The sequence below is a fragment of the Triturus cristatus genome, chromosome 6 (genome assembly GCF_964204655.1).
Source record: "Triturus cristatus chromosome 6, aTriCri1.1, whole genome shotgun sequence".
NCBI classification, from domain to species: domain Eukaryota; kingdom Metazoa; phylum Chordata; class Amphibia; order Caudata; family Salamandridae; genus Triturus; species Triturus cristatus.
The window spans coordinates 1,894,607,495-1,894,631,514 of NC_140589.1; the positions used below are offsets into that span (position 1 = coordinate 1,894,607,495).

Sequence of the window (24,020 nt, forward strand, 5' to 3'; positions counted from 1 at the left end):
TCTGAGTGAAATTGCCGGAAAGAGAGCTAAACACACAATGGAGGGACTTCTACAGAAATGCACCAATAAGAAGCCAGCATTTCTGAATGCCACAGATAGTAATCAATGGCAATCACTGGGTTTACCAAACCCCACAGACGAGATATAACAGGTCGATTGAAGCTCGACCTAAAAATGAAGGTATACTTGTGTGAACTGGCGCTCATATAAAGCGCAGCAGTACCTTCGGGTGGAGTTTGCGCTAAATAGACAAAACTACTATCTATCTATCTATCTATCTATCTATCTATCTATCTATCTATCTATCTATCTATCTATCTATCTATCTATCTATCTATCTATCTATCTATCTATCTATCTATCTATCTATCTATCTATCTATCTATCTATCTATCTATCTATCTATCTATCTATCTATCTATCTATCTATCTATCTATCTATCTATCTATCTATCTATCTATCTATCTATCTATCTATCTATCTATCTATCTATCTATCTATCTATCTATCTATCTATCTATCTATCTATCTATCTATCTATCTATCTATCTATCTAGGGATTTATTGCCTTTTCCATGACCCCTCCCCCACTCCCGGAGGGTCTCATGCCTGTGACCAGTGAAACTGGGCTGTACTGCTACAATTGAGGTGGCTGCCATATACGGTGGGGGTGTGTGGGGGGGGCAAATGGGTGATGGGTGCATGTGGCGCAATATTCCATCTACAAATTGCTGACATGCATTACATTATTGCAACTTTAAAACGGTAATGTAATGATGCACGTTGGCAATTTAGTATACATACATGAAATACATTTAAAACATAAAAAGAGGAAATGAACCACCCTTACCTTGCTGCACGTCCTCTCTTTGGTCTGTTGTCCTTCTCTCCTCCAGAGCGGGCCCTAGATAACTCCACTAACCAATCCTGGCGCTGCTCATGCTGCTAATCGGCATGAGCGCAGCGCTTGGATCCGATAGTGCGTGCTGTCCCATCGCCTTCAGAGGTTTAAAGTGCTCATGTCTGGCTGGCCGTTGCAAGACAGCCAGGCCAAGAGACATGCGCACTGTAAGCTTAAGGTGCTCTGCCGATAACTTCTTTCTGCTGCTGCCAGTCAGCAGCGGCCTGCACCAGTCTTGACACTGACGAGGGGCGGGGTTATTGAAAAATAAAATGGTAATAAATTAACTTTATTTTTATTTTTCATCTCCGGGGCATGGGGAGCATTTAAATCAGAAGGTTGACGCTCTCTGACTTAATTGAGGAGCTGACCCTCGACAGCTGTTCTGCTACCCCTTCCTTCTGCCTCCCTCTCTCTGCTGCCTCTCCCTCACCCCTGCCTCCTCTCCCTCACCCCTGCCTCCTTCTCTTTCTTGGGGAGTGTCAGAAAGTTAACCTGGGAATGCACCACTGTTGTTTGCTCGTCACATTTGCTCTGCATTCAAAGACCAGGTCAAAGGTCAGGTGCTCTCTTCCAAGGGCGCTTATTCATTTTGAAATTAACCTGCCTGGAAATGTGTCCTCTGAGGTTTTATTGCTGTCACATGGAGTTAGCAAATATACAACACTGAAAAGAAGAGCAGGGGTCGCTTTCACACTTCTGTGAAAGTGCCATTGTGCAGTAAACCGTGCTTAACTTGTAAAAAACAGAAGTGCCAACGCCCTAGCCAGGATACCACTGCAGCTTGCACCATCTGTTTCTCTGCCAGCGCTGCCAATGACCTGCTAACACATTTACTAACCAGCACACTCCTGCAAGTACCAACATTCTTACTATACCAGGTTCCCAAAGCTATAGAAAGGGCTTGGGTGACAGATATCAGTTAATTTAATGCATATAGAACTAATCAATAACTGTTGTCTTGATAATTTCTAAATTAGGCCAACAGCGCCACCATGTGGGTTATTGTCAGAAGCACCAGTGTTGACAATAAGTGCTGGTGACAAGCACCAGAAACAACCGGCTCATATTTAGCTCTGGCTGTAACACCAACAAAATCTGTGCTAACAACTTCCTTTCATCTAGAGCCAAAGCAATGTAAATGCTTCATTGTCACATCTATGTGAAAAGCATGGAAGTGCTCCATCTGCCATTCGGGGGCAATAAAATGTTTTATCAAGCTGTCCCATGTTTGGATCTGTCCCAAATGTCCAGCTAAGGGTATATCATGGGCCAGGTTTAGGAGGAACTCTCTGTACTGTAGGGGGGCCACAACTCTCCTGGTTGTTGGTGGGTGGGGGTCCCTTGCCTCACTGTACAGGATTTCCGCCTCCCAATATACTTTATGTGTACCACTGCCCTCTACTTCCTCTTGTTTGACAGCCAACTGTCTCCGTCCTTCAAGAGTGGGACAAGTCTCCTGTCCCTGGCTCAAGCATTCTCTGCTGGAAGGACCACCTGCTTCTTGGAGTTCTGCAGGTCAGATATATCTCTCCAGGCGGCACCCTCCTCTTCACAGGCCCCTGAGGACTAGGCTGCTTCTGGCTCCAAGCTTTCTTGCAGAAGCCTTGCCAGGCTTCCTGCCCTTCCTCTTGGTACCAGGGATAGGGTCCACTGTTTCTGGATCAGCAATCCCTTGCCTTTGCCTTAAGGCCTTCTGTGCCCTGCCCTTTCCATGCCCTGTGCCGGGCGTTTCATTAGCGGGCGGGGTTCATGACGAGATAGTCTCGTCATGGGCACAGCGCAACCGCCCTCCATGACGAGACTATCTCGTCATGGGCACTGAAGGGGTTAAGTCCCTTCTCTGCACCTCCGCCCAGGCAGATGTTTCCAGTCGTTGCCCAATAGGCACTCCACTGGTATAGCAGGGGACACAGCTACTTTCTTAGGGCCAGTAACCCCTACTCTCCACCTCTGCCCTGGCAGATGTTTCCAGTTGTTGCCTAATAGAAACTCCACTGGGATGGCAGGGGAAACAGCTACTTTCTGTGTTCCAGAACACCCCTCCCCCACTCAAAGTCTACCACAGCTATGGGATGGGACTTTGTCACATTGTCAGAGTTGACTGTCTCATGTACCTCATCTGGTAAGATCTGGCTTGGGGAAACCAGCTTGGCCATAACCATGGTTATGCTTTCATATGTATCCCTCAAGGCCTGAACTTCCACCCTGTTAATTTCTTGCCACTGCCCGTACTTTACCATATTGGCAGGCCAGTGAGCCAAAGCTTCCACTTCCTTAGCACCCTGGGAAACTAATGTGGCTTTAGTGTCAGTCAGTCGAAGATATGTTTTTTTAGATCGTTGGTCTTTAAACAACACAGTTACACACATAAAAACCTTATTATAAACAATTTAACATTTTAAATAATAAACATTGCAGTGTTTAAAATTTCAACGACAAAATTCATATTTTAACACCAATATATATTTTTTTAAAAAGCCCTAATATTTAAATACTCCCTCATGCTCAATATAGTTAAAAAAGTTATTACAAAATTGTTAGAGTGCCAATTTTAAAATCGCCTATTCATACAGGTCCTGTTTTTAGTTGCCTCGCCTATCATTAAGTTAGCATATACATTTTTACATTTGGAGTTTCACATTCAAAACCAGGATACAAACAACGTTTAGACTTCTCAGTTCTGTTTATACAACTTCTTTTCGTAATATAACCACAATAATAATTTACCTAGGTATCTAATTCATCTTATTTATCCGGGCATGACCTTTTTAACTGCAATCACAAACCTTCCAATAGCAATTGCAATATCCAGGTTGAATATCTCAGTAAGATGCTCAACAGCCTGTGCTTGATTTTGTAATTCCGTATTTAAAAAATAATGGGCGAAAGCTCAATATCCGCAAGGGCCATACTTTAAGGCAATCCACTAATATGTACAAAATGTCACATTTGTATGGGGCCCACATATAAAGATCTTGTCACGCTGGAACATTTCCTTTTTTGTTTTCTCATTTTCATAGTAGGGTGTGACACCATAATATAATAATTCACACCTAGGAGAGCGATTTGGTAAAATATCCAGATACTGAAACCAAATACCCTTCTGCCAGGAGTATGACATAGATTGTACAGATATCCCTCCCCCCCCCTCAAATGCTTCCTGTCCTTTTACCAAGATATTTCACTCCCCAATCATCTCAACTCGCCCATAGAGACTTCTACTTGCAAGGTCTGAAGACATAACCCCACCTTAATATCCCTACAGACAGACTTCAGATTTTTTTGGCCTCTTTGTCCCATTTTAATTCACTTTGTTGGCTTTCATTTCTACACCAGTGGGAAACTTTCTGTTCCTCTCCCTGGCCCAGTCTTTTACAGAATCTTGTTAGAGCCATCTGGGCCAATATATTCCAGAAGGTCATACCCGCTTCTAATCTGATGGCCTGTATCATGGGGGACCCTCGTAAAGACATTATGGTCTTCGTGCATTTCCCTGGCTAGGCATCCCACCCGCTTTTACCACTAATGCAGAGTAATTTGGCTCTGTATTGCAGTTGTGGCGGTATCCTGGCCAAGAAAGCTTTCAAGACTCGTCTATGCCATATACCCCTACAGTCACGGGTGAATTTTCTCAATCCGCTCATCGAAGCAAAGGACCTCTCCTATAAAGCCTCCAAGTGGGTACGCAAGTTCAGGAACCTTTCGAACCAAACTCCTAGATATTCATAATCATTAACGATTCCCGGTTTTGTCGTTCCCTGGTTCCAGCTAAACTTGTCTACTTTTTTTTACCAAAACACAACACTGTAGTTTTGTCCATATTAACCATTAGCGGTTTGTGGTTATAGTAATCCCTGAACGCATCCAATTTTCTCTGCAGTCTTACCTCTGTCTCATCTAAGATTACAAGATTGTCTGCATACAGAAGGCATGATGTGTGTTTACCGCTCATTCTAGGGCCATCACCTCTAACCACTACCAGGGCCTTGGGGAGGTTCGTTACAGATATGGAGAAGAGCAATGGGGCCAGCGCCCAACCCTGACTTAGTCCACTTTTGTTCTGTTCTCTGTGTTAATGTCCCCTCTGTTTCCACATTGACCCCGGCCAAATTATGTTTATGTAGCTCCTGTATAAGGATCAAAATTCCCTTTGGAATATCATATTTTGTCATAGTTTCCCATTAGCGGTTCCGGTCAACCAGATCAAAGGCTGCACGGAAGTCTATGAAACAGCAAAACAACCTCTTTCTCTGCACGACCGACTTCCGTGCAGTGGACCAAAGGGTGAAACGGTGGTCGATTTGTGGAGTGACCCTCCTTAAAGCCACCTTGCTCTGGGGGAACTAGTGATTTCATTTGAACCCAATCTTTCAGTAGAATGGTTTTTGAGAAAGCCTTTTCTCCCACATTTAGAAGATTAATCATCCTGTAGTTTTTTGGGGACCTTATATCTCCTCTCTTAGGGATGGATCTTTTAATAGCACCTTTCCAACTGTCTGGAAATTGACCTGTGTCTAGTATGAAGGAGAACATGTGAGAGAAAAAAGGTTGGCCCACCACTCCGAACGGGTCTTTATCATAATGGCTGCAAGATTATCTGGACCAGCTGCACGGGTCGGATTTCATTTTGATATAATGCATTTTATAATCCCTATTGTGAGGTGTGCTCTAATGTCATCCTCCACCACTACACAGTGGTTTCTGCTTCTTTCCACTGGTTCTTTCCTTGTGCCATAAATTCCCTCCAGATACTCCTCCCATGTGGCTTCCTCCACCACGCAATACATTGCCCCCTAAGATTTGCCTGAGCCTTCCTTTATTAGCTTACAGAACTTTCTTGCATTTTTTGTTTCTATTGCTTCCATAAAATTTCTCCAAAATTTCTCTTTATGTTTTCTTTTCTGATTCCGGTTAAGTGTTTTGTATAATTTTCCTTAGTTTCACAAGATTACTATAACTTTCAAAGTCATACTTTGATTTGAGACTTCTCTCCCCTTTCAATATTATCTCTTTAATTTCATACATTCCTTGCTGAACCATTCCTTTCTTTTTACGTGGTTATCCACATTCTTTTTGGTCCCGGTTACAGTTTCTTTACCTTACCTCTAAGGCACTGAACCAACCACTTGGTTGATTATATTTTCACACCTCTCTAAATTAGGTACCATCAAATTTTCTAGTGTTAAATTCTGTGGAAAATCAGCCAATTTTGCTATACTTTCTCGTGTCATTCTAGTGATGAGGCTCCTTGGGTGCTTTATTTGTAGAGGAATTATCGTCTCTCGCTGGGCCCTTTCCCTCTAAATAATTTTAGTGTTAAAGGGCCATGATCACTTCCCTCTCCTTGTGTTACCGTACCCTAGTGCGTACCTGCTCATCAGTTATTTCCCCCAGCTCTCTAGGGCTGTACAACTCGGAATCTACCTGATGCTGGTGTAACTTCTCTGAAGAATAGTTGGTAATTATGTGTTCTTTAACCATTAAGTTGTACAAGAACTCATAGATATTCACCTTGTTACCCTTAATTTAGCCATCCAGTGACTTCACAGAGGCATCTACAAAATCAACTCATGTCTGTGTTGCTCCCTTTTGTGGCCTTACACGTTTGTCTGTACTCTCCTGGGGTGAGAGAATGAACTCAATGACTGCATTCTTCATGTTTGTGTAAGTCTCTGCCACCTCAGTCTGTAGTGGCAGCAGCCCCCCTTTTCCTACAGTTGGAATGAGTTCCCACAGTAAGGACCCTGAATGTTGTGTACTCACCCATCTCATTCTAAGAGCTCTCTCATGGGATGGCAGCCACTTATCAATGTCACCCCCTCTACATATTTAGGCACACCTCTACTCTTTATTTCTGGCATTATGTCCTTGGGGTTTGATCCCCAGCTTGACCATCTTCTCCTCCAGGGCCAATCTTCTCCCCTCCATTGTCAGCGTCCTCTCCCAGATTTTCAAAAGGCTAAGCTGAGCCTTTAGGTTTCTTGGCCTCCTTACCACTATGGCGCTCCTTTCACTCCCAGACAAGGAGTTGTTTCTTGATACTAAACACATACATGCATCCGAGTCTCAACTGGTGGTGGTCATTCCCTTGCACAAATTAAAAAGAGCTTTTGGAATGGACGTCTCACCCACAACTTATCGTGGCATGCTTCATCGTGGGCATTTGTCTGCACCATTATAGGTGGATAGCACCATGGCGGGCTCAACCATATGTGGGAGTTCTTAGATGAATCCCTACTGGATTTGGAGCAATGATCCAGAAAATTACAAATGTCTTATAGTATACTAGAGGAAATTTCCTTTACTTATTTGGGTAGCAGTGACACGGTTAACAACCATTTGCAATGCAATAGGTCTCGCATTTACGCACGTTTGAGCTATTGGCATTGTAATTGAAAATGCCTTTTATTTATGTTTTGGTTTTTAAAACCTAAATAAAAGACATTGTCATTAACAATGCCAATAGCTTCAACTCGCGTAAATGAGAGACCTATTGCATCGTAAATGCTTGTTTCATCCCAGCTACTTGGCGCTGCCCTGCATGGGAATTCCTACCTGGAGAATGACAATGCTCTCCAGAACTGCCCATCTCTTCCTGATTTGAGTGACCTTGCATGGCCTCCACTTTTACCCTTACTTTATTAGTACCACAGAATCAGAACTTCGAGGTTATTTTTTGCCCAAATACTATTCTGGTGGACAATTCCATGGATTTACAACACAGTCAGTAAATCAAGGCCATTACACTACAAGTCTTTGCTCATAGGCAGGAAGGACTACTGGAATAACGCAATATTGTGGCCGCCCCGTTCTCGGAGTATTACATATTTTCCACACTTGCCGCATGATTCAGATCTTCTGTATCAGTTGCAAACATTGTCTCTAGCTCCGATGGATCAAAAGAGGCTTTAAAAAGCACCAGCCGCGGTCCCCCAGGTCGACAGATGCTTTACAAAGATTAACTGTCACAGTTTCATTGCTGATGGCTGTATTCGGGTGTTAGAGTGCTGCTAATGAGGAGAAACGTTTGCCCAGACAGTACTAATGTGTTGTAAAACGACAAAATAGCAAAATATTGCGACAGAATGAGCCATATTACGCTGCATCATTGCACCTCTTCTGTGTCTGATTACGTTTGTTCCTCTCCAGTCCCTGCAGCACCTGTTCTGACCTGGGTCTTTGACTCTAGTGCTGATCAGCTGACCTGTTTCTCGGGCTCTAGAGCAGCTCTGCTGACCTGGTTCTCTGGCTCTAGAGCAGCCCTGCTGACCTGGTTCTCTGACACGAGAGCAGCTCTGCTGACCTGGTTCTCTGGCTCTAGTGCAGCTGTGCTTACCCGGTTCTCTGGCTCTAGAGCGGCTCTGCTGACCTGGTTCTATCCCTCTAAAGCAGCTCTGCTGACCTGGTTCTATGGCTCCACAGCACCTGTTCTGACCTGGGTATCAGGCTCTACAATAGCTCCACTGACCTTATTCTCTGGCTCTACAGCAGCTCTGCTGACCTGGTTCTCTGGCTCTAGAACAGCTCTGCTGACCTGGTTCTCTGGCTCTAGAACAGCTCTGCTGAACTGGTTCTCTGGCTCTACAGCGACTGCTGACCTGGTTCTCTGGCTCTATAGCAGGTCTGCAGACCTGGTTCTCTGGCTCTACAACGGATCTGCTGAACTGGATCTCTGGCTCTAGAGCAGCTCTGCTGACCTGGTTCACTATCTCTAGAGTAGCTCTGCTGACCTGGTTCTCTGGCTCTAGAGCGGCTCTGCTGACCTGGTGCTATGGCTCCACAGCACCTGTTCTGACCTGGGTATCAGACTCTACAATAGCTCCACTGACCTGATTCTCTGGCCTTACAGCAGCTCTGCTGACCTGGTTCTCTGGCTCTAGAACAGCTCTGCTGACCTGGTTCTCTGGCTCTAGAACAGCTCTGCTGACCTGGTTCTCTGGCTCTACAGCGGCTCTGCTGACCTGGTTCTCTGGCTCTACAGCAGGTCTGCAGACCTGGTTCTCTGGCTCTAGAGCAGCTCTTCTGACCCGGTTCTCTGGCTCTACATCAGCTCTGCTGACCTGGTTCTCTGGCTCTACAGCAGCTCTGCTGACCTGGTTCTCTGGCTCTACAGCAGCTCTGCTGACCTGGTTCTCGGGCTCTACAATGGCTCTGCTGAGCTGGTTTTGTGGCTCTACAGCAGCTCTGCTGACTTGGTTCTCTGGCTCTACAGCAGCTATTCTGACCTGGTTTTCTGGCTCTACAACAGCTCTGCTGACCTGGTTCTCTGGCTCTATAGCAGGTCTGCAGACCTGGTTCTCTGGCTCTACAACGGATCTGCTGACCTTGTTCTCTGGCTCTACAACAGCTCTGCTGACCTGGTTCTCTGGCTCTAGAACAGCTCTGCTGACCTGGTTCTCTGGCTCTACAGCGGCTCTGCTGACCTGGTTCTCTGGCTCTACAGCAGGTCTGCAGACCTGGTTCTCTGGCTCTAGAGCAGCTCTTCTGACCCGGTTCTCTGGCTCTACATCAGCTCTGCTGACCTGGTTCTCTGGCTCTACAGCAGCTCTGCTGACCTGGTTCTCTGGCTCTACAGCAGCTCTGCTGACCTGGTTCTCGGGCTCTACAATGGCTCTGCTGAGCTGGTTTTGTGGCTCTACAGCAGCTCTGCTGACTTGGTTCTCTGGCTCTACAGCAGCTATTCTGACCTGGTTTTCTGGCTCTACAACAGCTCTGCTGACCTGGTTCTCTGGCTCTAGAGCAGCTCTGCTGACTTGGTTCTCTGGCTCTAGAGCAGCTCTGCTGACCTGGTTTTCTGACTCTACAACAGCTCTGCTGACCTGGTTCTCTGGCTCTACAGCAGCTCTGCTGACTTGGTTCTCTGGCTCTAGAGCGGCTCTGCTGACCTGGTTGTCTGGCTCTACAACAGCTCTGCTGACCTGGTTCTTAGGCTCTACAGCCGCGCGCTAAAAGCCCGAATACAAATACCAGACAAGCTGTCGCCATTGTGGAAAAAATATAGTGCTTAACGACTAATGAAGGAGACGGTGTAACGCCGCAAGTAAAAGATCCAGTACTGATGGGCAGTCCCAATAGGAGACAGGGCGGTAACAAGGAGGGACTAAGAAGCCTCATTATCAATCGGAAGCTAGCATTTACCATGGACCATGACGCCAGCCAATGAAAAATATGGGCGGGCTTCCACACCGCTTCAAAAACATACCCTAATACAGCACGCCTCGCAAAGCGATCAGCGCATGCGCTGCAACGCTAGGCTCGGCCTAAAAATGTATTATATAGGGTGTATAAGCGTAACAATGGCTCAGCACCCCTGATCAAATTGCCAACATGTTTCAGCCTTCATCTAAAGCCCATTAGGGTCTGAAGCCTTTGTCAGGGCTAAATGCACCTCTGCATGGTAACTGATCCATACCATGCATGAAAATGAGGACAAAGGCTCTCACCTAATGCAAGTTGCCTCTTGAATGACTTGAAAAACATTTATGTGGGGTTACAAATGGTTAACAAATTGAATTATTTAAACTTTTAATACACTGAGATTTGCAAATCTGTGTTGGTTGACTTCCGTAGATGGACAGTTTAATAAACATAACTTAATCCTGTTGGATGAGGGAACTATTTTGTGCCATCCATATCTGGTTCCAGAATTCTTCTGTAATTCTGATTGACTGGCTGCAACATGAGAAAAATGTTCTGGCTGCCAGTATCCTAGTGCTAAACTGGGTTGGCAGTGCTTACTTCACTTGCTAGCACATCTCACATTTATATTAGACCTTCTATAAATTTCCCTTCATCTGCTCCACACAGAGAACAACCTAATCCTGAATTATTTTAATCATTCTTTGTCACATTTCAAAGCTACTAATACTATATGGAAATAGCGATTTGAATGTACTCGTGGTACTGTCTTGCATGCAATGCATTATGGGTAGGGTGGATTTACCATATCTTCTGCAGGATGCAGTACCATATGTGACCAAACGTTTATGATGCTCACTAGGGACCTCTAGGAGCAGCTTGTGGTACTGCAACTAGACATGAAGTGCTGGTGCCTTGATCACTAGGGACCTCTAGGAGCAGCTTGTGGTACTACACCTGGACAAGCAGTGCTTGTGCCTTGCTCACTAGGGACCTTTAGGAGAAGCTTGCGGTACTGCACCTAGACATGCAGTGCTAGTGCCTCGCTCATTAGAGACCTCTAGGAGCAGCTTGTGGTACTGCAACTAGACACGCAGTGCTGGTGCCTTGCTCACTAGGAACGTCAAGGAGCAGCTTGCGGTACTGCAACTAGACATGCAGTGCTGTGCCTTGTTCACTAGGGACCTCTAGGAGCAGCTTGCAGTACTGCACTGAGACATACAATGCTGGTTCCTGGCTCACTACACAAGCATTTGCAATGCACTAGTTCTCGCATTACTGAAATTGAGCTATTGGCGTTGCATTATTATTTGCAGCACCAATACCTCAAACTATCAGTAATGTGAGACCTATTGCGTTGCAAATGCTTGTTCTTTTTTAGGGCTTGCCTAGGCAGCGCTTGTGCTGTCTATTTGAGACATGCTGTAGGCAGTATGGACCTGAAGTTCTGCCCATTTTCAGATCTTCTTTTCAATTTGCTCCTGCTACTGTCCTTTCTAAATGGTTGCTTTTGATTTGTGAATAGGCTTAGTTGTCCCTCCTTAGTACCGCCTTTCCTAACCTTCTATGAGGTGAGGACTGGCCCTTTTACTTGTGATGTTACTCTGGATGTTTTAATTACAGACTGTGAGCACTATTTTCTTAAAGGACTTTCTCCAACCAGCTGTTGCAGGCAGGACATGCTCTCCCACAACAGTTTTTTTTTGGGGACCCAGGTTTGTTTCACCGCTTACAAAAACTTGTTGTGTACTTCCTATAAACCTACATAGGATCTGCGCGTTTAGACAACATACACTGTAGAATTGGTGTCCAGACTGATTCTAGACACCCCCACCGGGTATATAAGCCTGTATACCAGCTGGCTCACAGTGCCACTAGAAACCCCTCTAACCAAGGAGAAAATAGTTCTTGGCAACTATCGAAACATAACAACTCTGTCCCATCAGGGATCATGTAAACAGTGCAATACCTTTCGCTCAGTCACTCATGCTCATTTTTTTCTCAGAGAAATACACAAAATATACTGTAGGGATGTTTTCCAATAAGCATTTGTTGAACCAGCGTCATTCTAGTGTAAAATAGGTGTGATGAAACAACCATTAGACAGAAACAGATATAAATGATTAGGAGCACTAACAGAGTAAAAGGCTGGTAGATTTCTACCCTTGTGCTAAAACAATGAATACTGGCAAGTATATAAAATACATGACCGTAATAAATGCATACTCCTATGAAGCGACCCTAACTAGATGTACCTAAGTGTACCTAGCATGTGTGAAGGTGTACATCCAAGAATCCCTCTAGGATCTAGTCAACCTCATTATCTGAAGTGAGAGACTGTGGGACCCCGTCTTGGTCTCGAGATGGACACCCGCAAGGGATGTCAGACCACTGCGAGCTGGAGTGTCTGCGTGCAGGAACCTCAGCGTCTCGCGTCAGTGTGTCAGAATGGAAGTCCTTTTCTCCTCCGAATTACCCCAGCAAGATATGGTGTTTATATAACCAAAGTGGCACCCTCAGAGGTTCTATCTTGCTGTGTCATGTCGGACCTAGGATGACAGAAGGAAATACCCATATACATAGTTATCATGCAGGAGATGGTAGTCCTGCTGAGTTTCCAAGAAACCTCATACATAATGGATGATGCTAGTTTCCAAGGAAAACCCTAAGTCATGTAAGCAGTACTGTAACTAGGTAGAAGGTCAGTCCTAAGAACCATTATGTAGTGTAAAGGTAGGGGAGAATATAGGTGAAAGGTTAGGTAACTACCTAAGCCTATATTGGGGTACCTATACGAAACATAACACACTCGCAACAAGAAGCATGCGACGCAAGGTGCCAGGTGTAAGTAAAAGGGTTTCTTTTCACATTGCGACAGACTCCGCTTTATCACTAACATGACACCCTCTTTACTTTAATATGCACGGACGCCGTGCATGATGTTGTAACACGGCCCCCATTTGATCATTATTGTTTTTTTGGGAAATCATCAAACCTGGCCATCCCAGTGCCGGCAACATTACTAGCCTGAAAAGGCATCATGCCAGTTTCATGCACAGGTGCCGCACATTATCACGGCGACCGCCTAATTTACTTTACTAACTATTTCATTTGAACTGCCACTAAGCAGGAGGAATATGAACGGCAACCTGTTTTAACTAATAATAAAAATGTAGCCTGTTTTTTTGTTTGTTTTACAGTGGTGGCTGCCACACACACACTACTTGCAAGACACTGCCTTTGAGCAATGGGGGCTGCTCGATTTTATTTTATTTTTGTTTAACAATGGCAGTGGCAGCCATCACCACAACACTCGCAGGACTCTGCCCGTGAGCAAGGCGGCCACACGTAATACGATGTCTGACTCTTGACCATCCACCATTCCATGCTCTTCTCGGCTTCCCTGCTTCTATTTTCAGAAAGCCCTCCACGTCCTGTACAACCCTTGATTATTACTGGCATGGTGCAGCATACCGGCCGCTTCGGGACACGGGCAGCATGTTTTCTTTCATCAACACGGAGCTCGACACGCTTCATCTTCTAACATGACAGCTCGTTCCCAGGGTTTGCTTGCTGTGTGTTTTCAGTTTGTTTTGTGTGCCTTTATTTGGTGAACCATTTTGCTTTCCGCTTACCAGCAGAGGCATAGGATACGTGGACTCACTGGACCTGGACGCAGCAGCGCTTCACCTGTGCGCAGGTTGGTATGGACTCTTTATTTCACACTACACCATCCCTGTTCCTTCTCCGACTTCTCTATGATCCTTCAAGTGCATCTGTAGCTGCTTCTTTACACTGACACCCTTTACAGTTGTCTTTCCTTGCTGCCCATCTTCTTCCACAAACTAGAAGCCCTCCTGGGCATCCTCGCCTTGGCTCTCCATCTCCTTGTTTAACCTCCTCCTAAATGCCATCAATCTTCCTACTACTGTCTATGTCTATGCCTGTGACCTGCCCACGGTCTTTCAAAACTCAATCACAATATAACACATGCACTTTCCTTTTACCCTCTAAACTGCTTGATGTCTATGTGCTGTCAACATGGTGAACTACAAAATTTACCAATCAATAATGGCTGATTTGGGTATCTCTGCCTCTACTTTTGCCTGGGTCTTCTCTTACTACTCCGACACAACAAACACCTTATTGTGGCATTCTGAGACTTCCACTTGCTTCCTTTTAGAGCATCCCCAAGGTCTGGGTCCTCTGCTCTTTCATTATACATGACCCCTGTTAGAGTTACCGCCTCATTCTTCCCATATTCTAAGGTATCCTAAAGCGTCCCCTTGCCCGCTGTTCCTCCAGGGCCACAGATAATTTCTTTCAGTTGGTGTCTGACGTGAAATACCATTGTTTGCAGCTGCCTTGCAATTGCTCCTTTTAATCTCCTCTAGTTAGGGTTGCCCTTCTCGCCCGTGCATACCATAACTTCACTTAGTTGTTGAACACCCGGGAGCACCGTCTCCTATGAAATTACCAGATAGGCAGATACTGAAGTGGAGTCTTTATTTATTTATTTATTTATTTATTTATTTATTTATTTATTTATTTATTGCTTTTGCTTGGTGTGTATTTTTCTTGTCTCATTAGAAACTTGCTGTTTGTTCTATTTCTTTTGTGTGCCTTTTCCATGGTACCTGCAACCAGTTCATCACGATTGCTGTCAAGGTCTACTAAAGGCCTACTTCATGGAAGTGTTATAGGAGGTGTTCAGGCCTGGACTAAGATTTAGCTTTGGGAGTACACCATGGCACTATCTGGTTTTAGGCGATAGTAGTATTTCACAGGGGACCATGTTGACAGGTGATATACAGACCTCAATATTTGAATGTTGTAGTGGCTGATCCAGTGCTCCCCAAACATTTTATAACCACAACCCAGTTTTTAGAATGACAAACGTCCGCTACCTAGCTTTAATGGACATCACGAGCTGGGTGATTTTTTTAATGTATCTAGAGCATGGTGTGGTAGTACACTGCATTTACATACAGATAATTTGCAATGAAAATGGGCACTACATTTGCATATACATTAGTTCTACTGAAAAAAGTATATTGTACACAAAAGATAATATGTGGAAATTAGGTTTCAGTGAATATTTATCAATCAGGAATTTAGAGAGTGCACTACTCAGCCGTGGTGGTCTCAAGGCGCGGGGAGGGAGAAACTGGGTGAGCAGCTCCATTGGGGTCAATCGAAGAGCCAGGTCTTGAGGTCCTTTCTGAATGGGTGCGGTGTCAGGCTCCATCAGAGGTAAAGGGGGAGTTCGTTCCATGTCTTGCCTGCGAGGTAGGAGAAGGATCTTCCACCAGCTCTGGTCCTGTAGAAACGAGGGACTGTGGCTTGGGCGGCTGAGCGGAGGTTTCTCTTGGGGGCATGGAAGGATATTTGGTCATTGAGGTATTGGGGTCCGGTGTTGTGGAGGGATATGTAGGCATGTGTGAGCAGCTATAAGGTCATTCTTCTTTCTACGGGTAGGCAGTGGAGGTTGCGGAGGTGTTTGGTGATGTGGTCGTGTCATGGGATATCGAGGATAAATCTGGCTGCAGCGTTCTGGACAGTCTAGAGTTTGCAGAGGAGTCTTTTGTTGATTCCGACATTGAGGGCATTGCCGTAGTCCAATCTGCTGGTGATAACTGCGTAGATGACCGTTTTCCTGGAGTTGGGGGGATTCCACTTGAATGTCTTGCGATTTATGCAGAGGGTGTTGAAACATGCTTAGGATATGGCTGTTGATCTGGCATTTTATGGTGAGTGAAGTCTCGAGTATGATGCAGAGGTTGCGTGCATGGTCCGTTGGGGTGGGTGGGTTTCTGAGGGCAGGGGGCCACCAGGTGTTGTCCCATGCGGAGGGGGTAGAACCGAGGACGAGGACTAATGTCTTCTCTGAGTTGAGCTTCAGGCAGGTGTTGCTGATCCAGGTCACGACGGCTTTAATCCCTTCTTGGAAATTGTGTCTGGTGATGTCTGCTTCCTTGGTGAGGGAGAGGATGCTGGGTGTCATCGGCGTAGGAGACGATATTGAGCCCGTGGCTTCTGACAATGGTTGTGAGGGGGGCCATGTAAACATTGAAGAGTGTGGGGCTGAGGGAGGATCCTTGGGTACTCCGCATCTGATCTCTGTCAGTTCTGAGAGGAAGGGTGGGAGTCTTATTCTCTGTGTTCTGCATTAATTTATGCCTCATCAGTTAGTGTCTTACATTGTTTTGATACTATTAAGATTTTTGTTTCTATCACACTTCAGAATTACACAAACATTTGCTTCATGGTTACTTTCCTAACTGCTCAATGTATACAGTCTATATACAGGTATTTACATTTTGTTGTGTGTTACTACAAAAATTACATCCTTTCCTTTCATTCTTCTTCTACCCCAGCAAGATTGTCACATAATTCACGTTACTTTCTTTCTCTGACTGCAAATTGAGAAGTGTTTGTAAACACCAATCTCCATGTTAAAACAAGCATCTGCCATGCAATGGATCTTGCATTTGTTAGAGTTTGAACTATTGACATTGTAAATGGCAGTGCCTTTTATTTATGTGTTTTGAAAACCTGCAAGCGGTGCGTAAACACGCAATTTGTACTTATAGTCCTTGCTTAAAAATAAGCAAGGCTGCCAGTAACTGCACCTCTTTTACTGACAGCCTCGCTTCTCGAAAGCAAGGACTATAAGTTCAAACTGTGTGTTTACGCAGCACTTGCAGGTTTTCAAAACCCATAAATAAAAGATATTATCATTTACAATGCCAAGAGCTCAAACTCTCACAAATGCGAGACCTATTGCATTGCAAATGGTTGTTTTTTTCTGATGTTGTGCAGCATTGCAAAAACATATACATCTAAAAGGTGAGACTTATTGACTTTGCCAATGTGTGTATAAAATGGTTGTAGACCTCCTCTTCCCTGTGCAGACCTGGTCAGAGCCTCGGATCTCTGGAGTTAAACTATGCAGAAGATGCTCAGATTACCTGTTCGGGTCCTAGTCCAGGTTATCCGATAATGTAAAAGACGCCCTTGCAGCAGTTGCTTATGTTTCCCGACGTTATTGTGGATGCTCTGTTGCATGGTCCATTTACTGGAAAGGGCTCTATCTTGTATTATTTGTAAGTATGTGTGATAATAGGAAGCATTCCCTGCACAAGAAGGGAGACCTCTTGTTGCTATGGATTTAACATTGTAGTATTTCCTCAGGGAGAAGGTCTGACTCACTGAACAAGAAATCTTGTCTGGTGTTAGTTACTCCTTGAGCCCAAACTACTATAGAAGGGGAAAGGGTGGTATGCTCTTACTCTGCCTACTGCATCTTTATATTGAAAGTGTAATCTAGAATTTCTGAGCACACTTGTCTATATTAACAATTAACTGTCCCATTGAATTCCAAAAGTTTTTTGTGATGGACTCTGCATTTTAGCTTATTCAGTGTTTCTTTTTCTTAATCTAACAGGTGAAATAAATGCAGTAATAACCAAAAAAGGTAAAGCCATTACACGTGTAGGAAGTGATGTAAAAACAATATATCTCAAAATCTCTACCCTTGAAGGCTAATGCCTCAGCAAAGTCTTTCTACAGCAGAAAACACACTCTGCCCAATGAGGTCTGTACTTGGCTCTTAGGCATCAGCTGATATACATTGAAGACATAACACACTGACATACTGAAGCAAGTCTGAGGTGCTCATTACTAAGGAAGAGCCAACCTGGTTCCAGAAAGAACACACAGCAGAGAAATTGTATGAATATCTAGAATGTGGCAACAGAAAGAGCAAGTACGATATCAGAAACTTCATACTGGAGAAAAACTGTATTGATGGACTGACTGTGGAAATATGTTCTTTGCAGTGAAAGACCTAATGCAGCATCAGAGTGTCCACTTAGAGGAGAAACCATATCCATGTACAGAATGCAATAAAGTGTTTGAAAGGAAGAAGAATCTACGGCAGCATCTATTAATCCACGCTGGTGAGAAACGATATAAATGTACAAAATGTGACAAGGCATTTATTACTAATGGACATCTAAAACAACATCTGAAAGTCCACACTGGGGAGAAACTGTATAAATGCAATGAATGTGACAAAGCATTTAAAACAAATAGAGAGCTAAAACGACATCAGAAAATCCACACTGGGGAGAAACCATATCAATGTACCGCATGCAACAAAGCATTTATAACAAATGGGGAGCTGAAGCTACATCAAAAAGTCCATACTGTAGAGAAACCATATAAATGTACTGAATGCGATAAAGTGTTTAAACGAAAATATAATCTAAAGCTACATAGGAAAGTCCACACTGGTGAGGACCTGTATGAATGTACAGAATGTAATAAAATGTTCCAGAGCAAGACAAACCTAAAGCAGCATCAGCAAATCCACGTTGAGGTGAAACCGTATAAATGCACTGAATGTGACAAGGGATTTCATGTGCAACAAACATTAATGCACCATCTGAAAGTTCACACAGGAGAGAGACCATATCAATGTACAGAGTGTGACAAGGCATTTATAACAAATGGAGAGCTGAAGCGACATCAAATAGCCCACAGCGGAGAGAGACCATATCAATGTACAGAATGTAATAAAGTGTTCCGAAGGAAGAAGTATCTAAAACTGCATAAAAAAATCCATGCTGGTGAGAAACCCCATAAATGTACTGAATGCGACAAGGCCTTTATAACCAATGGACAACTAACGCAACATCAGAAAGTCCACACAGGAGAGAAACCATATCAATGTGCTGAATGTGACAAGGCATTTTTAACAAATGTAAAGCTGAAGCAACATCACAGAGTCCACACTGGAGAGAGACCATTCAGCTGCACTGATTGCAAGAAGGCATTTATTAGAAAGTCACATCTAACAGAACATCAGAAAGTCCACATAGGAGAGAAACCTCATGAGTGTACAGAATGTGAGAAGGCATTTATTAGAAAGGCACATCTAATGCGACATCAGAAATTCCACACCGGAGAAAAACCATATGAATGCACAGAATGCGACAAGGCATTTATTACCCATGGAAACCTAATAAAACATCAGAAAATACACACTGGGGAGAAACCGTATAAATGCACTGAATGTGACAAAGCATTTATTGAAAAGCTAACATTAATACACCACCTGAAAATTCACACAGGTGAGAAACCGTATGAATGTTCTGAATGTGATAAGGCATTTATTACAAAGCCAAGGTTAATTGTACATCAAAGAGTCCACACAGGGGAGAAGCCGTATAAATGTACAGAATGCAACATGACATTCATGACAGGGCGAAGGTTAATAGTGCATCAGATAGTCCACACTGGGGAAAAACCATATAAATGTACAGAATGTGATAAAGCATTTATTGGTAAGCAAAATTTAATACACCATCTGAAAGTTCACACTGTGTAGAGACCATTCAGCTGCACTGAATGTGAGAAGGCATTTATTAGACCGTCACAATTAATGCAACATCAGAGTGTCCGCACCTGGGAGAAACCCTATGTTCAAAATCTGACAAGCCATTTATTACCCATGGAAACCTAACATAACAAAGTCCACACAAGGGAGAGACCATATGAATACACTGAATGTGACAAGACAATTATTGTAAAGCACAGTTTAATGCAATATCAGAAAGTTTACAAAGGAGATGAACCATATAAATGTACAGAATTTAATAAAGTGTTCCGAAGGAAGACCAACCTAAAGTAGGATCAAAAAGAAAGACCTAAGACAACATCACAAATTCCATCCTGGGGAGAAGTTGAATAAATGTACTGAATGTGACAGTCAATTTATTTGAAGGTCCAGCTGATACAATAACTGTAAGTCAACACAGGGGAGAAATTAATGATGGCGAAGAATGTATATCACTGCACTCTATGTGACAAGGCATCCTTTACAAAGGCAAAGTTAATGCAGCATCAGAAAGTCATAACTAGTGGCACACCTGTCCTCCACACAAGAGCAACTACATAGCAGGCCTTGAAAAATCTACTCACCCACTCACTATAGTGACCCACTGGTCTGTTCTGGTAAGTGACCTTTAGCTGGAAAGGAACAGGTGTTGTGAATACGTAATAAAGATGCCTTTAAACTAGTTTTATCTGGACACATTTGCTGTCTGTTCAAGAACAGGGGCAAATGTCAGTTAGTCTTTTTACTAATAACTGCGTATCTTGGGAAATGGAGTTTACTTTAGTTTCTCTTACTACAGTTAGAGTTTTTTGTCAAGTGAGCTGTCGAACATTCTTTGTGATTCAAAAGGCTGCAGAATATCAATTTTTTTTCTAACCACGTTTAAATTGCTTTCAAATAAATAGTACAAATATTCTAAATGCGTCAGGAATTATGAAATCACATTTTTTTAAATTCAGAAGTGTGATGGAAACAAAGATTTAAATAGGAGCAAAATGAATCAGAACACTTAACTTCGTGATGTGCAAATGACAAATATTTGCAGAAACTCAATTTCCAAACCTCATTGTTTGTACTTTCTATAGTTTTATCAGTGAAACCGTATGTTAGTGAGAAATTGTATGGCCATTCCAATGGGAAATCTGACTGCAAACAACAGTGTGCTGCCACTTCATGCTTTAGTTATGTTTGTATTAAAAGTGATAGGTTTTTAAATATGTTTTGAGAAACATTCTGATGACAATGCTGCTAATGGTAAAAAAAAAAAAAATGCAACTCGGGGCATGCTATATATGGCTAAATTTGTATTTGATATGCCTTAGAAGTAAAGTCTATTAAATCAAACAAGATTTTCCAGCAGACCTACTGAACTTGTGTATTTGAAGGTGCTCTCATATATGACAATGAAGAAGATGGCGGCTCAGTTAAATAAAATATTTGCCCGAGATCAGTTAATTTAAAAGCAGTTTATGGGTCAAGAGCATTACAATTAGATCAAGTAGATTATTTAAGTCAACAGAGCTGCAGGTCTAGTAACATTTTTATTATTTTTTTAGGCCTGTGACAAAGCAATCATTGCAAAGAGACTAATAATGCAACATTGTAGGTGCCGAAATATTAGTCAAGAAAAGGTCCCAGGACAATTTACCCCTTTCCCATAGAGGTGACTATGCAAACTCCAGAGAGCATCAAACATCAACAGAATGCGTCTGTTACTCAAAGCAACAGCTAGATTTATTTCTCTGTTGCCGGCCTACTGTTGTATAAGGACTATTTTGGCTACCACGTGATGTGACCTGGCTCTGCCTATTTACTCAGTTATGTGAGGTTTGTTCTGCAAGGCCTTCAGTTTTGGGGACATTTATGATAGTAAAATTCAGAATTTGTTACATAGGATCTTATTGAAATTTTGTTTCTATCAATAACAGTACTGTCTGGGAGAGGACAAGTGGAGTTTGACGGTCAGTTGGAAGTCAGATGCCACTGGCCTTAGAGGTATACAGCCCGAGGCATGTGTGCATCAGGTTTATGGTTTCCTGCGGGACAGGAGCTGGCACCATTTGTATAGTTATTACAGGACAGTTTGCTGGACAACCTGTAAATAAGAGATCCCTACTTACAGCAGTGATTACAATCTCCTATATTGCGTGTAGGGAACAATGGTATTATTTCTACTTCTGTACAGTGTCGTTTTTTTAACATTCTGATCTGTAATAAAATGAACATCTGCTGAAAGTACTGACTGCAATCCTATATGTTTGAACAATGTAAACGTTCATATACCATATATAGATATGTACTTATCTTAAGCGCTGTAATGTCTATTCAGGATATGCCCGTGCAATCGAAATAAACAAGTAAATACATCTGTTTGCCTGAATAGGGAAAGACAAAGCACGAGCCTTGTTCTTAAAGGTTAAACTCTGTGGCCACCATTGGGGAAAAATGGGAGGGGGTTAATGAGGAGACTCAAACAGAGGATTTATGTTTAGAGGCCATGGAGGGGGAGCAGAAATGCCCACAATGTGTTCCCCACCCCTTAGTCACATAAAATGTGAGCCCCTGGTCAATAGACCCTCCTCACCCCATTCATTTCTTCCAAAGTGGGAGGCGCTAGAGAGCCAGAGGCAAGATGGCCGCACTATTGTGAGGCTCTGCCGGTCGGGCTAATAATTTAATCTGCTGACCAGTTGCACATCGACTCGTTAATGTGACAGCACTACGTTAAGGATTCAGAGTGGAACCCCCTGGTGTATGCAGGTGCTGTGCTGCGAACGTGAAGTGCCTGAATCGGAACGACGAACTGCTGGCCGCAAGTCCACTGGTGCACAAGATGGCAGACCGATTGCACTGAGCTGGGCCGCGGCATGGGTACGACGACAGGGCCCCTCTCTCACATGGGAGAGCTAGCTGCTATATCGGCCCATATAACGGAGCTGGTGGATTGACATTCTTGGCTGCTGTGCCGGATCGTGTAGCTGCAGTGAGATGATGAGCCGCGGCCGGGAATGACTGTGAGGCGCTGCTGCTGGGGGCTGCGCGAGCGGCCTGTGATCTGCCTGGGCCGGTGACCGGCATTGTGTTCCCCCAGCCACGAGAACTGTGGCCGGCCGGGAGGACAACGTCCTGAAGTCATGGGTTGGCGAGGGGATCCGGACTACCCTTTTGCCACAGGCGGGGGGCGCTGCACACCACCAGCCTCTTTATCCCGTAAGGCCTGTGCAAACTGAGCAACCCAGCATGGCGAGATGCCTGGCCGCGAGGTTGGGGACTGACGACTGGCGGTGTGCGCTGAAGTCTCCAGCATAGCTCTGGTCTGCTGGGAAGAGGCAGACACGCTAAACACTGTTTAGGCCAGACACGAGACCTGCTGCCCTGGGTAACTGCGGGGGAGAGTGCATTGACAGCAGGCACGCTAATTAAACCTCGGGAGGTGGCACACGAGAATCAAGCCTGGTTCTGGTGACAACGTGGCGGCGCTTTGGCGCATCGAGCATAGCTGCGAGTGGCTTCTGTAGCACGTGCAAGACGCAACTTGGACCAGCGCTGTGTTGGAGAGGCTGCCCGGGTGCTGGGCCCCGCCGTGAGGAAGGTAGCGGGGACCATTGGCTGCGGGGTGAGGACACGCAGCCACGGTGTGTTGCGCCTGAAGCATCTTCCATATCGCTGGCTGCACTGGCGCGGCCCAGATGCTGCACTCCTTGGGCTGCAAACAGGAACTTTGAGGGACACACCTGTGGTGTGCTGCCAAGAAGTGCCCAGACGACAACTAACATTGACCACACCTCGGTGGCATCGTATTGCGGGAGGAGAGTCGGCCCTTACCCCTGGAAGGGTGCACCAGTGCAGCGGATCGTGGGGTGGCAGCCCCTCTACGGCTAACTAATCAAGCGCAGGTGTCAGCTCTGGAGTGGGGTGCCTGAGCCTCCCAAACTAACTTCCAACATGGTAAAGACTGACAAACCGCAAACTAAACTGTCCTTCGACTCTCGGCGGTCGATCCGTCCGACTGGTACACACTCTGCCACAGAGCTGGAGCAGCCCCAACCACAGTGTTCCTCCTTGGAGGCCTCCCTTCAGGCTATCCAGCAGAGTTAACAAGTCATCAATGGTAAGATAGATGGACTGTCCATGTGGATGGACAAAATGCAGGCCACGTTGGATAAGCAAGGGGAGCGACTCACAACGGCTGAGCAGAGAATATCAGCGGTGGAAGATGAATCGCATGCCACGTCGGGTCAATGCCGAGAAATTGAGAAGCTTCTGGAGGTTATCAGAGTTAAATCTGAAGACTTGGAGGCGCGCTCTCGGAGGTGCAATCTATGAATAACTGGGGTTCCCGAGAGTATGAACACAGGCCACCTCGAGGACTATGTGGAGGCAATCCTAAAATAACTTTTTGGAGCGGAGAACCTCTCGCAGGTGCTTATCGTGGAGCGCGCACATCGCTCGTTGGCGCCCAGGCCTCCTCCGGGAGCTCCACCATGCCCTATTGTCACAAAGATCCTAAACTATAGAGACCGTGACTCGGTCCTTTGGATGGCACGGGAGAAGCAGACCACGTGTTATCAGGG

The 24,020-nt window shown here is 44.6% G+C and overlaps 1 protein-coding gene across 1 annotated transcript in view; it reads left to right on the forward strand.

Moving 5' to 3' along the window:
• Positions 1–19,753, forward strand: part of LOC146822332 (uncharacterized) — a 39,094-nt gene extending 19,341 nt beyond the window's left edge. Inside the window, exon 2 of the mRNA XM_085613418.1 lies at positions 17,491–19,753. Within this exon, the coding sequence (XP_085469544.1) occupies positions 17,872–19,437 (1,566 nt within the window). The 5' untranslated portion in view covers positions 17,491–17,871 and the 3' untranslated portion in view covers positions 19,438–19,753. The remainder of the gene's footprint in view (positions 1–17,490) is intronic.
• The last annotated feature ends 4,267 nt before the right edge of the window (positions 19,754–24,020 follow it).